Here is a 15,535-nt window from a genome sequence, read left to right as displayed (position 1 = left end):
GAGGAAATTTACTACCATGTTGATTGTCAATGATGCGTTCTGCCCTCCACTGATGTTGGAATTTGAAACCTGAAGCGAGTATCCAGTGCGTGACTCTGGGCTCCTTTGTAGACGAACACGTTTAGAACGTGGTGGCATCTTATTTCTCCCCAAAGCCTCCAACAATTGAAATATACCAGACAGAATTCAATTGCTAGACCAAACAACTCCAAAACACCGTCTGAGCGGCTCTGTTCTGCCGTTGGTGAGACCCCCCTTTTTCTTTCTTGGCGGGAAATTTTTTGTGCTCCTCATATTTTGAACATCACAGACTCACTTGAAGACAAAGTCAAGATGGATGAAGCATTGGATCCACATGTTCCTCCCCATTTTCCTCTTCAACAAGTGATGTGTAACAAAGGATTAAAAGTGTAGGCCTATAAATGCATTCGTTCGTTCAACACTTCTTGAGGAATATTGTGACCTGCTATAACTGGTAATTTTGTGTGAAAGATATCTGTAGACAGTTGGAATAGACACGTACACACAGACACAAACAAAAAACAGACATGTTGAAATTCGTGAGTAAGAATTCCAGCCCCAAGCTGAAGGGGTCACCAGTTCACCAGAATGGAGTATCGATAACAAATGGTGGATCGCTTGGAAGGACTTTCTATGTGGATCTTAATCAAAATTATGATGAGGTAAGTTGAAGCTGTTTCATGTGTTCACTCTTAAACGGAAAAGTCGTGTCAATATGGAATGTCTGAATTTATGTATATAAATAAACAATTTGATTTTATTTCTTGATTTGATATGTGATGATCATAGAACTTTGCAAAGAAAAAAGTTGTCTTTTGTAGTTTTGTATTTTGACACACAGTCTTACAGTGTCTGTGGTATGCACATAAAATCCATCAGCAGTTAACGCAGTGAATTGTGTATATACCACACAACTATGTTTTTTTATAAAATGGTTGCAGTTCTTTATTTTGAATTTGACAGTTTACAGTGCAGTGTGGTATGCTCTTTAAATCCTTTGGTAATAAACACAATAAAATCTATGATATACCAGACAGCACAGTGTTAAATACTCTGGCTACAGCTGTATTAAAGATATGAGAATTCTGAGATGTTTTTGACGAGCTGTTGGCTTTTATTATTCAGTTTTGTATATAAAAAAAAAAAAATGCTGATCAATGGTATAGCTGCTACAATCAGTTATTACTTATAGAGCAGGCAAAGGGAAAGGTGCTGGGCAGTCCCAAATACGAGGACAGAATTCAATGTTCATGATTGGTGTTTAGTTTGAGATTTGAGTACGTTTTGCTTTAGAAAACATCAGTTTAAGCTATACTTTAGTTAGTATAAAGGCACACTTACAATTTATCATGATTCCTACCGTCATTCTCGGTAGTACCCGAGGAACCTTGCTGATTTAGAGTCTACACCAAACGTGTCTTCTCATTAGTGTGGGGCTGACTCTGATTCTCACTGAATGAGTAAATTTTGTCGCCACGCTAATTAACATTGCTCGTCTCTGCCTTGAGGCTGCTTAGCTTCAGTCAATTTTGTGGCGACAGCCGCTATGACAACCACCTACAGTATGGATGTCACGTTGAGAGCAGCATGCATTCAACATGCAGTATTAAGTGGGGGGGGGGGGGGGAGGTTGAGCTGATATTCCAACATAGCAACTGAGAGCATTTCACATTTAGAGTGATATTCATTGCATAAATTCTTTTTTTTTTCTCTCTTCTATTATTATCATTATTATCAATTCATTATTATTATTGTTGTTATTATTATTATTATATTATTATTGTTATTATTGTCATTATCATTAATATTATATTAGTATTGTTATTATTGTCATTATTATGATTGTTGTTGTTGTTGTCGTCAACGTCATCATCGCTGTTGTCGTCATCATCATCATTATGCCATTAATTCTTATCAAAAGTATCCCTCTGGTTCACCGGTTATGAGTGTGGGATGCGGAGAGAGATGCCCACCTCCCAAGCTAACACTAGAGAAAGAAATGGGTACAGTAGCATTGTGCCCTCTTTGTGCAGGTGTGTTCTCCCTGCTATTTCCCCCACCCTCAAGGCCAATTAGACGTCAGCGGCAAACTCAGAGCGGCTGTGTACGTGTGTTTATTCAAATTATTGATTCATGCTTCAGCCCACAGATCACTTGCTGAACAAATACACAGTACCACATTTTGATTGTGATGGCTATGTTTGTGATCATAACAAGCTGATAGAATTACAGTTTATCTTTGTGTCTTTGTCTGAGCTTGAGTGGACCTGAATGATATTTCCCATCGATGTTTACCATGGATAAATGTTAAGTCACAGCATCTTTTTTTACGGTTGTGCTAATGAACATGAAGTAAAATTCATTTGGATGTAAGCCTTCATCATATAGGAACTTATTATACATGTACTATGAAGTATAATATAAAGAGTCTACCGATATCCCTTGAAGGTAATTTTTTTCTGATTTTATGTAGGTTGTGGAGTTATCAGTTAATACACAAATTTACATCAGTATATTGTTTTGGGTTTCTTTATAGAGAATCTCAGGCTACAGCCACAAAAAAAAAAAGTTTTTACTTTTCATGGGAAGAAACTGAGAGTAATTTTAAGCTCTCTTGCTCATCTTCACCCTGTATTCATTACGTAATCTTATTCCAACTACAATGTACCTCTTGTGTCTTGTGCATCGCTGTGTTACTAATGCACTGTGTTCTTTTGCCTGTAATTGTTCTTTAACATAAAGATTTAAGTAAAAGGATAAAGCCGAACTGTCCACATTATGTCACATTTCCTATTCAGACAAGTCTTTTTTTTACATCAATCAGGTCAAAGGCTGGGATTTCAGACTTTACCAGTCATGGAAATTAACCACTTGGTATTTACAGAATTCTTTAAATAACTTTTACATTTTGTCTCTTGTACAGGTGACAGTTTTAGAATTTGAGAAGTAGATATGGGAGTGACATCTACATGTATTTGGATCTGTGTTTCATGCATAAATGTACTGAATGAAATCCTAATGGTTTTGACAGTCATAAAGGTTTCTTTGAAATTAGTTTTGCAAGTAAATTATTAGTGTTTTTGCAAATGTTACTGTAGAAGAGGATCAAAGATGATGATGATGGTTGCAGGTAGGAGAGACCAAACTAGATGGGTCCAGTTTGATCGTGGGGAGTACAGTGAATGGGGCGAAATGCTGACTGATGGGCGAAGTGACGTTAGATGTCTTGTGAGGGCAAGGGGATTTGTTAGAGAAGTCAATTACGATTCTGTGCATCATGTGTCAGGCGCTGGAGCGAGTTAGATGGTGGAATGCAGGGAGACAAGAACAAGCTTTTTGAGATGAGACTTGCTCCGTCTCCCCCCTCTCTCCCTCTCCATCCATCCTAGGGACTGCATCCCAAGGTCTCGGTAATTTGTCCTGTGCAATCAAGGAAATCGATGCTGCTACCCCCGAAGGTTAATTCCACCTCTCTCCATTATGGGCCGCGCCGCGCTGATGGCCAGAAATTATGTCGAAGGACGTTGTAAATTGCACAACTGTATTCTGTCATTTCTAGATCGGAGTGTCAAAGGACTAAATGTACCAGTGAGGCCTTTCAGGGTAGAGTGAATGGAGATGAAGATGGAAATTGCTTGCAAGATTTCTGATTTAATTTCAGTAGAACTGTAAAAAGCGCAGGGTGATATAAAAGTTGAATTATTCACTTCAGACAATCTAGGTGTGCATCAGTATGTGTGTGAACGTGTGTTGATTTCCAGTAGGCCTACAATTGTATACTTACATGTGTATTAAATTTTTACTTTAAAGCCACAATAGTAGTATGCAACAAATTACACTGAACCAATTGATATTTTAGGACTGTAGACCATCTTAGATAAATTTCAACTGTGGCATTTACATGGAAAAATCAATCAATCACATCAGGAATTTCTTATTGTAGAATAAATTGCTCTATCTATTTTGATACTGACATCTCTAGAAGATTCTTGTAAAGGTCTTCAACATCATTATAATTGCATACACCAAGGCATATTTCATATTTTGTGCTACCATTTGATTTCCATATTTATTGAGTACTTAGGCCCTATACAACTACAATCCATACATCCAGTGGTGGTTTCATAGGATTTACAATACCGGAGTATAAACTTTAAGAGCCAGTCATTGAAGATATGATGAGCCAATTAAATTTGCCATTACTAGTGGCATTACAGTTTACATATAGGCTTAGATGGTCTATATCTTTTCAAAATGCTGGTTGTGAGAGTATAATAATTAGCCATTAGCTGGTGCCAGTTCTGTGATGAATAAGGAATGGCCCTCAGCGACAATTTCTCCCAGCAGACCCATTTATGATTTCTGAATGAAACGGACCACCTTTACTGCATTAAGCTATAGGCCTACATGTACATGCACACACACCTACACACACATACTGTAATTGTGACGGTCAACTGTACTCTTTTCCAAAGCATGTATTCTCTAATGATGTTGATATACCCAAGGTGCTACAATACCATCACCTGCAAAGGACTTGTTCATGCTTCCAACATGGATACTGAATCACCACGAATCTGAAATGATTAGTCTGAAATAATAATTTAATTCTTTTTCTCCATTTTTCCATTAGGAATACTCAATCCTTATTCATGCGTGTGAGAGATATTCTGTGTTCATAACATATATTATGGCAATATGACAAAATGAGAATGCATAAATGAGGAGTACCCGTTTTTTCGGCATCAATTGTTACATTTGTAACTCACCACACAACTTCAAACAACTGCATTCTGACTATCACTGTTTGATTCTTCATTACCATTTGTCTTGGTACAAAATCTCAGTGCAATGTCCCAGAATTGATATTAATTTGAGGGAAATGGTGAAGGAGTGGTCTGATCTTCTGTCATCAGTTCTGATTTGTAGACTCATATTTAGGGGTCTGAACTTTGTAGCTGGTTGCATAAAATCTGTGGGTGTGAGAGGCTTAGCCAGGCTTAGTCCATTTAGGTTGCTCCTAACAATCGCCTTTGTGGTCTAGAGCGCTTAGTTCTCTTTTGGGAGGATTTGGGACAAGTCATCTGGATCTAGCTGGACTTCACTTTACGAACAATATTACGCAAGCTTCTTTTCTGCTCACAACAGTCTCCTGTGATTGCATGAGGTTTTTGCCCAGCTTCAGAGTTCACACAGGCTGATAGAAAGTTCTGGAAACAGCTGGAAAAGTTGCCCCAAAGTCATTATTTCCGACTTTAACCTGATAAGTAATAGACTGAACTTGTCTTCTGGTTGAGGATACAACTTTCAGAATGGCAGTGAATTGGTACACATCATTGATCGCTTGCCTAGCAAGATGAAACCATTTTTTTCCACAATTGTCTCAGGATTTCATAGTGGCAAAGAGTAGCCCCCTTCTATATAGGTCTAGGCCCTTAAAGTACAAAGATAATATATTGAAGGGATACATACATTGATGTGTATCATAATAACACTAATAAGATGATCGTAATTAAGAAAGTTGGTCATTTCTACAAAAAAAAAAATACATGAATTACTCAATGACTAATTACATGGATGGTTTATGAGATCTTAGGAGTTGCTCTAGTTTTCGCTTGCTCATCAAAACTAAGAGAGGTTGTGTTTACACTGTGATATGCGTAGTCGTCAATTTTTATTTTTATTTTTTTAAGGGATGAGGTTTACTTTGGGAAGCTGGAAGATTGCTGTGGCAATCATATTCCTTGATTTGCTACAGATAACAAGGTCTTCTGTTCTTCTTTGTGTGTTCTATCCATCTTCCCTTCTGTGCTTTTCTTAATTTGTTCTGAAAGATGGATGAATTTCAGTTTGTATGCTCTGCTGCCATTTGCAGCAATGTCCACTGTCTTGGCATTCTCTTTGTTTTGTTGGAATCATTCTAGGTCTCCAACATGGCCGACTCATTCTTTTATATTCTATCTTTCCTTTCGACTTGATATGATTGCACTTCTCATCTCTTCTTTATACTGTTTTCCTCTATGTGTGTTTATTCAGTGTACCAGGTAGGCCTATAGTTATTTTTTCCCCCTTGATCCACTTCTCTTTGCCTCAAAGAAGCTATTTTTGCCAAGTTTGTCTGCTCTTTTGCCTCATTACTTCTGTTCCAGTTATGCCACAACCTGTATCCTTTTGCCCTCGCTCTTAGTCATGTGCATGCATCCCTCTTTTTTACTCCCTTCGGTTAACCCAGCAACTGCCATTACCAAAGAGTACCCATTCTGCCAATGAAGCAAAAATAGGCAGCCATTCCAGGGGTTAATGGGTTCTTGACTTGTCTCCTATCCGCGCCCTCTGATACATCTTCATTCCCTTTCTTGTTTTCATCCATTTGCGGGTCTTGAGAATGCTGAAAGGATCCATTGTGTCAGGATTCGTGGAGTAAAGAGAGGTCTTAACCACCGCTGAGGCAGAACATAACCCACAGGTCAATAGAAAGGAGGCAGAAAACTTCCAGTGTCTATGTGTTTGGAGTATAAACAATCCTGATTTTAGAAATGTGTGCCCACCCACTCTAGCTACCCAATTATGGTTGCACATTTCTTGTCGGCTTGAGTTTATGTACAGATCCATGAAAGAGGGGATCTTGTTTGAGCGGAGTTGAAATTCACATAGTCTTGAAGTCCCAGACAGCGTCTGAACAGAAAACATTTGTGATATCCTTGAGATATAAGGAAATGGCTGATAACTTTTGGTATTTATAACAACTCAAATACAATAATTTTCCCATATTATACATCTTGACATCTGTTGTATTTTAGCATGTAGAAGCTTTAGATATTTAGCATACTACAAGTTTTACTCAAGTTGTATGATAGAGCTGCTTTTGTAATGGGAAGCAGATCCCATCACTCACCATTTTGTAATTAGGCCTATAACATTTTCTTTTTCTTAGCTCCAAATTTCATACTACAAAAACATTCTTTTTCATGAAGTTGTCAAACATTTCTTAATGATTTCACAGTATGAGGAAATTCTTTTTGTCATATGGGCCCTACATATCTATACAGGACATCCTTTCGCTCCCTCCATTTTCTCAGCATTGGAAAAGTTATCCTTTGGAATCATGTCTGAGCTATGAGACTGTACGTAATACAGCAGTGATGTACAAAAGAATGTGTGTAAGCCTGCCTTGGTGCCCTTCAAAGTAAACATAGTGGAGACCTTTATCAGAAGGCTAACATGTGAGGGTGATGGGAAAGGAAGTATTCTAAAGGACGAGATAAGCACGGAACATATTTAGTTTAGTATCAATACCTCTAGGTCCACCATACCAGGGAAGTGCAGTCCATGAATTCATCCTCACACGTGTGTGAAGTGTTCTCAAAGTTTGACATTTCACAAGAAATGACTTCATGATATGCTAATGGAGAATCGTACGCATGTAACTGGGACATGTAGTAGCAGGATGTTTATCTGAAGTTGGAATATCCTATGTCACGTTACGAGTTAAATTCATGTGAGTGGGTATTCATAGTAGTCTTTCAGCAAAAAAAAAATCAAATGTTGACACATCTAAAAGGGCAGTAACACTGCTTTGAGTCGATCTTTTTTATGCTTGGATAAGAAGTAGGGAAAAAATGTTTTCATCTTCTAAGAAAAAAGAGAGCTAACGTACACTGTAGTGCCATTGTCTTTTTGCCAATATTGCTGTTTAGGGTACTCCTTTAATAGTGTTATTCTAGTAGCCTCCAAGTTCTGACATTTAAATTACAATCCTTACATAAATTATTGTCCATCACAGTAGGCCTATGTGTATGTTACTTCAACCTTTGAAAATCTAGTGCCCTGATTTTCCCTATTTTTGTTCACAAGAAGCTCTTGTTTTGAAGTAGAATTTCCACTATAATGGCAGAAGCATCAGGAGAAATGGAAAAAAAAAATACAAGGCAAGGTGAATAAGTCAGCATGGTTAAAGGGATGGTACAGTATTGGTGGAGATGAGAACTGGGCTTTAACTTTTTGCGAGATACCAAGAAAACACTTATGATATAGTACAGAGCATACCATTTTAAGAGGAATTCAAAGTTTATTTGATTAAAATTGGGTTTGGAGTGGCTGAAACATCCAAAAACAAAGTAAAACAAAACAATCGTAATTAAGTGTGGGTCCCACACTTAATCAGAATCGCTCTTTTTTGGATATCTCAGCCATTTCCAAACCAATTTTCATCAAATAAACATTGAATTCCTCATAGAATTACATGCTCTTTCATATTTCATAAGAGGTTTCTCATTATTTCACCAAAAAATGTTAGAAACCTGAAATGAGGTTTCAACCAAAACTGTACGATCCCTTTAACAGTATAGGACCTCTCCTAATGGACTTTTTTTCCTCAAATACGGAAAAAAGAATCAAGCAAAGTTGCTAATGTTTTCATTCAAAGCACATTAGTCCTCAAAATGATACAACAAATAACACTATTATGTAGGGCCTACATACTCATCTATAACTTATCACAAGACTAATATAATTTTGAAAGAAAAAACTAATTCCATAATGTATAATATTATTTTGTTCGGGCATGATTTCAGCATGAAGCTGAGATTGTCCTAGTCCTCTACACTGCCAATTGGAATTACCCTCAAAATATGTGATGAGAATTGCATATATGTACAGTGTATTTGGTCATTCACACATGAGTGAGATGTCTACAGCAGGGATGTTGTGTTTATGATTAGGCTATCAAGGTTCAGCAATCAAATGAATATGACTTCAGCTTGGTGCTGCAAATTACCCCCTGGCTGGCTGGGTTAGGGAAGGAGTTTCAAATTCCATGATGGAGCAGAGAGGAAAGTTGGCTCCATCCAACAACACATCGCCCTTTCCCGTTTTTGTTTGATCTCAAAAAGAGTGCATGGGAGCTGAAGATAAACCCAAGGGAGCGTGCAGGGTCAAACAAGTGTATATTGACACAACCTTCAACCTCAGGGGAATAGAATTTTACACAAAATTGGGCTCAGCCCTGAGTGATAAGGAACAATGCTTTGGTCTTTAGAGCGTGTCCATTCAGGAAGACAGTGCAATATTCTCTCCTTTGATGATTTTTCTCAAACAATCACCAGTCCTATGATATGGGCTAATATGTATGAGCTGTTTTATTGTGAGCCTGTGCTGAATTCTTTTGTTGATATAGATGTGAGAAGTCATGATTGAAATCCTGTAATTAATTGTGTTTCTTCTGTATGCTTGATTAGATGAGATCTGTTTTGAAAAGGTTACAAAATGTTGTAATGTACAGGAGAATTAAAGACAGTATACTGGTTAGGTTTTGTGGGCAGTGATAGCTGTTTCATCCACAGTGTGCCTTTGATGGAACCGTGCTTATGCTGGGGAATAAACCTCAGAAGAAAATTTTAGTTCTGTAATTTTGACATTCCACATAGGCCTATTAGGTATTTTCCGGCAGGTGTGCAAACATAAATGATACTTAATGATTGACTCTCATGAACTGTGGCTCTTTGACCTGATAAAATTAGCTCCCAAACATGCTATCACTGATAAAGCAATTTTGTAAAGTTTCTTAAGGGAAGCTGTACTTTGACCCTGTGAAATTGTGAGTGTTCTCTTTTGAGTATACCCCTGATAATTTCATTAGCCATCCTTATGTCCTTCCTTCCTTTCACTGTATTAATCTTTCTGATTTGTCTGATGTCTCTTCTTTAACCCCTACTTTAGCTCATGCTCTCCTAGAGTACACGAATAAGGTCACTTTCCACTGAAAAGCCTCCTTCAGCTCTGTCTCAAGAGTCCAATGCAGTGTTGGGTTTCAATGACGCAATCCATATAGCTTCTGCTTTCAGTTCATATTTAATTTTGCTCATACGAGTGATGTTGCGCCATATTCAAAAGATTCACTTTTGGTATCAGATTGTCAAAGTAGTTATATTCAGATGTTGAAATAGTACTGTTTTCTTCTCCGATATTTAAAATTTATCCTTCTGCAGATGGGGTAATGTACAGGTTAGAATAGATTATGTTTACATATCTTTGCAAATGTTGTCGGGTATGCTACAAAGACAGGGTGAGGAAACTTGTACATACCGTATATGTTTCTTACCGTAAAATGATACAGACCCAAACCATCATAACTGTACAGTACCTTTGCAATGAGGCATTTGTATCTCTGGTGTAGACCTTAATGTACTTAACTATATGCATTTGAAAGCATGCATGTGTGTATGGTGTGCGTGTATGCGTGTGTGTGTGAGTGTGTGTGTGTGTGTGTGTGTGTCTTAATAAATAGTGGATCTAATCTGGACACTTGCCTGAAAGTAATTATGTACAGGAAGTATGAAGACCTTTCCATCATGTACTAATTAGGACTTGGCTTGTAATGTTCCAGGCGAACATTATGAATGGCTGCTGTTCAAAAATTAAATCTCTCTTTTGTCCTATGTGTAAGCCTACCTATCATCAGGCAGGTGGCTACATAACAGTCTCCTGATACCATGCTGGTTGGGGTAATGCAGTTTGTTATCATATAGTTAGACCTCATTTTCAGAGAGTGACAGTGACTGATTATTTAATTAAGAAAGAGGACAGGAGAAAGCATAGGTTAGGAGATGAGCAAGGCCAATCATATTTCTGCTGCTAGTCTTGCTTCAGCCACTGTTACTTTTTTTTTTATGGGGGGGGGGGGGGGGGTCCAGAAGAATAATGGGGATTCTTTTCCCATCATCATCCTTTACTAAACACTGACAAGAGAGGGCACTATAAAACAGTGGAATGCAAAGTGCTTTTGGTAGAAAGACAGGTAGAGAATCCTGCCTTACCAAGAAACACATTAGCAGGTCAATCTATTAGCCCTGCTATGATGATCGGGCCTCCCTTGTCCTCTTCAACCAAAGAAATCAAAATGTAACAGAGGTCATTGACAAGTCACATTTTGTACCACCTAAACACCTGATATTTGAGTTATGGAGTTCAGTGAAATGTGCACCGAATCCGGCTGCAGATCCAGCCAGAGTTACCACCTACTTATACAATATGCTCCTATAGTAACTTGACTGCTGGCCCCTGGCAATGTAAACTCACAGTTTGGGCAAGTCAAATGAATGGGCATGTGGGAGAAGTGTTTGGTGTAGCCCCCTAAATCCCTGAGGTGTATTTTAACCAGGGAAGTCTTTACCCCAACTTTAAAACTTGAAACCGTTTTTGCACCTAGATAATATTTCTTCTCATAGGAAGAAATTGCAGATATCCCCAGAACCAGTTAGGAGCTGTAAATGTCACTATTAAAGATGAAATTAAATAAAGTCAATAATATCACTCCTTCTTATGACCAGCTACCCTTTCCCCATGGTCTTCAAAATCTAGAGTGAAGAACCCATCAATGCCAAAAATGATCTAAAAGGGAATTCCTCAAAATCATGGACCAGAAACATCGACATGAACTTCCTGCAGTAAAAGTGGTATAAAACTTTCCCCCGGACAGCCACTGGTGTTTATTTTCAAGTGTGTGTGCATGTTGCAAACCGAGTGTGAGCTACTTCAGTTTATCATCGAACAGACGGAGTGAGAGTTAAGTGGAAGTACATGAATTGAGATGGAGTGGAAACCATTTCACCGAGAATTGCCCTGGAGTTAAGTAATATGATAACAAAGAAGTTTAATATAAAGCATCTGATTACTCAACACAAGTAGAGGTTTTCAATATCAGTTACTTGAAAAGAAAACCATCAAAAGAAATAAGAGGAGTGTCTATGCCATTGAAATGATACTTAATTTTCACATAGACTGATTTCTTACATTGATCTTTTGCCTGAATGTGTGAGCATCAGCACAAATTTTGAGGTGATTGTAATGTGCATTGGATACCATTTGCAGATGAAACAAAACCCAGCATTAGTGCTTTAAAATAGTTCTAAAATGTGAGTTAGGGATAGAAACAACCACTGTAAAATTTTGAATCCATATAATCAATGGTAAGTGTTGTTAAATACACAAAATGTGAACAATAGTTATAATAAGAATGTTTTCAGACTAAACCGTCTACAGTTACGGTTTATTGAGAAAAACACCGATACCTCCTGAATGTTTTAGGTTTTATTGTGAAAATTTTGTATGGTAGGATGTTTTGTGATACAATAGACCTACACATATGCATCAAATGACTAGATATCTTGAACATTTTTGAAATCACTGCTCCCAAAGGTAAACTGCACCTTTAACAAATTGATAAAACTATCATTCCTGGGGTTTTAAATTACGTGGTGCTCTGTATTATCAGCAGAAGATGAGGTAGGGCCCCCTACAGTTTATTTTTTCCTGATGTGACATATTCTTTTTTTCGTCATAGATGGATTTTGTTTTAACAACCAGCTTATTCCTTTGCAAGTGCTTTTCACTCGCACACATGCACACACATACAAACACTCCCTCTCTCTTCGCTGTTGTTTTTCTTTCCACATTATTTCTTTCTTTCTATCTTCTCTTTGTTAGTTTCCCTGTATTTCTTCCCCTCCAAATAACTTCTCACTTTGGTTGATCTTGTAACCACAATCACACACACAATCCTTTAGGCACACCACATGATTTCCATTTTATGCTGTCTACTCCCATTGTGTCCAACCAATATGAGACAGTCTGGTTCGACCCAGGGTACACTGCCCTGATACCAAACAGGGCAGAAATCCTCTCCTAGAAAACCTTAGTAATCTCATGTGTGTGTGGTCACACCTTCATATGTCAGAGAATTTATACACATACACACAAAACATGTCCTTCCTGAGAAAAAGGAATTTGTGTGCATGGCAGCCAAATGTAATCAGGGAGGAAACCCTCAGGGGTTACATTTTATTTGATGAATGCAAGCTTATGCACAAACAAAATGAGTTTATTGGCACTGAAATGTTTGCTATGTAATAGCATTGGGTGTTCAAACTGGGGGGGGGGGGGGAGGAAGAGAACATCTCGTCTGTACCCCCCCCCCCCCCTTAACCCCAAAAGTTTTTTTCGGCTACTTACTGTAGTGTGTATCATGAGTGTGTAGTATCTGTCTGTATGTCTGTGTGTTCTGAACTTCATGCCATTCTGTCTTTTGAAGCACTTTGTGTCTGCTGACAAGGATGTAAGAAACAAAGTAGGCCTACGTGTAACTACATTGTATGTGGAAACAAAGGCATCTAGAAAAGTTTGATAATGCAATTTAATTTGACAATGGGAAATCCGTTAATTAGCATTACAGGGCATGATATTATGTTTGCTGGTTGAATAAGGACTGTAGATTTCAAGTTGTTGTTGTTTTGTTTTGTTTTGTTTTCTTCTAAAGATATATTGCATCACACATTCATGATAATAGGGCCTAAATGGGATCTTTGGAGTTCAAGGGAAATAACTTTTCAAGGGGGGTTACAATGTAGCTTTGCCTTCACATAAATTCGGTCTCTGAAATGTTTCGTGCATGACCTTTTTGACTTCTCCAGCATGTCTTGATGCATAGGATGGAATCCCATGACACCCTGAGATTTCTGTGAGACAGGTCAAGTAGAAGAACCAATATTGACTCTTCATGGTTACCAGCAGCCAAGAGTGCCTTTGAATAGCAGTAAGGTGGGGGATGAGAACACACCCAACATTGTACAAAGAAAGTTTCTTGCTCATTTGTATGAGTGGAAAAAGAGGTGCAGTCCCAAATTTGTTTGAATTAATTTAAATCTCTTTGCCCTTGACTGGAGGCAAACTGTGTTACCTTGTCCACATTTACTGGATCCAACATCAGTATATCCTTGTCTGCCTTGTATGTAGGCCTACTTACCAGCTACCACACCGTAGGAATTTATGTCTTCATGTATGATGTAGATGTCATTTTGATAGCCAGAGCTTTGTCCTACTACAACTCTCATAAGAAGTGAATTCCATGTCTTGTGTTATTGAGCAGTATCTTTTGTTCGCTTTGTAAAAGCCAGGTCACATCATTTTCTACGTCGACACTCGTAAACTGGTGTGGTTGAAATAGATCATTATCACACTTGTTGGATCCAATTCAATGTGAGATTCGTGAAAGGTGATGCATGGAGCAGACATAGATTAAAAAAAATATAGGTTTTGTGCATTGATCCCAACTACAACAAGGCTGCTTCAGATCTTCAGTACAATTGCAGACTATTTCTGGAGTATGCTGTAATACAATAACTATGTGTTCAAATTCATGAAAATTCTTCGTCGTGATGTTTTACGTCGATTACGTCGATTACGTCGATGTAGACGTCGATGTCGATGTAGGGCAATTTGTCAATCAGTTGCAAAAATAACTATGTGCTTATTATTTAGGTTTATGCTAATCAGCCCAAAATCATTGCCTCATTGGTTGATGAAATGCAAAAGATTCCAGGGGATGATTGTTAAAGAATTTTGCAGCATTTTGAGATACGACATGGTTGGAGGGATGGTGTGTATTTCTGTGCAAATTTTGCCAAGAGATTTGGAAAACCATTGGCGTGAAGCAAATGGAAAAGAGGTTGTGTTTTAGCACACAGTTGTCGGTTATTCGAACACCAATATGCTGCCACAGCATGCTTCAATACAGATGTATATCTGCCCCTTTTTTTCAGTAGTACTGTATTCACACTATAGCTGCAACTGATCTATGTGAGATAAGGAAAGTGCATTCATTATTCATGGCTTTCACAATACACTGATATCAGCAAAGCTGTGTAAAAAAAAAAAAAAAAAACCCAAAAAACCCAAAAAACAAACAAAAAAAAAACCAAAAAAAAAACACCAAAAAATAAAAACAAACTACAAAACCCTGGATGAGCACAAGGCCAATATTTAGACCTTGATGGTTTTTACTTTTTTTTAGGGTCCTGTAATTAGTTTGGCAAACATTCTGTTTGTTGTTCACAGGAAAAAGACAGAAGGCTGTATGTGATCTTTTGGAAGAAGAAAACGTCCATCATTATAAACGGCCATGCAGAAACTTGGAACTACGAAGCAAGGGCAATCACATGAACACAAGCAATAAACATAAAATATAGAAGAAATCCTATTAATGAAAGCAGATATAAGAGACAGCTGATAATAATTATTTAGATTTGTAATTACATGAGCAGGTCATCTGGAAAAAATAAAAGAATCAGCAGTTTCCTTTGCTCTTGATTTCTCTCATTGGAAACAAGCCAGGAGTGACTGATCCTTTTTCCTATATTGTTCTTTTCCCCTTTCCTCTCACTCCACATTTTTCATACTGATTTCAATCACATGATATTTCTATTTTCAGGCACTCTATCTCTCTATATAATGCCTTTATACTTTTCTCTCTATAGCCATCTTTGTGTTAATTTGTTTACCTTTCTATGTATCCTTCCATTAATCTATTTGTATAATCTTATCTATTTCCAATGTATACATCTTCCTATCTTGTCTTATTATCAACTTGTATAATTATCTGCATAATTGTGTACCATTCAAATCATCCTTACACTGGTGGAGTGATCTATCTATCCATCTGCTTGTTCATCCATCTACTCCA

The 15,535-nt window shown here is 37.7% G+C and overlaps 1 protein-coding gene across 1 annotated transcript in view; it reads left to right on the top strand.

The window, feature by feature from the left end:
* The first annotated feature begins 495 nt into the window (after window positions 1-495).
* Window positions 496-15,535, top strand: part of LOC140228730 (ras-GEF domain-containing family member 1B-like) — a 38,994-nt gene continuing 23,954 nt past the window's right edge. Inside the window, exon 1 of the mRNA XM_072309012.1 lies at window positions 496-683. Within this exon, the coding sequence (XP_072165113.1) occupies window positions 549-683 (135 nt within the window). The 5' untranslated portion in view covers window positions 496-548. The remainder of the gene's footprint in view (window positions 684-15,535) is intronic.

The sequence above is a fragment of the Diadema setosum genome, chromosome 5 (genome assembly GCF_964275005.1).
Source record: "Diadema setosum chromosome 5, eeDiaSeto1, whole genome shotgun sequence".
In the NCBI taxonomy this organism is placed as follows: Eukaryota; Metazoa; Echinodermata; class Echinoidea; order Diadematoida; family Diadematidae; genus Diadema; species Diadema setosum.
Note: the sequence above shows the minus strand (reverse complement) of the source record. Positions and strands in the feature narration are given on the sequence as shown.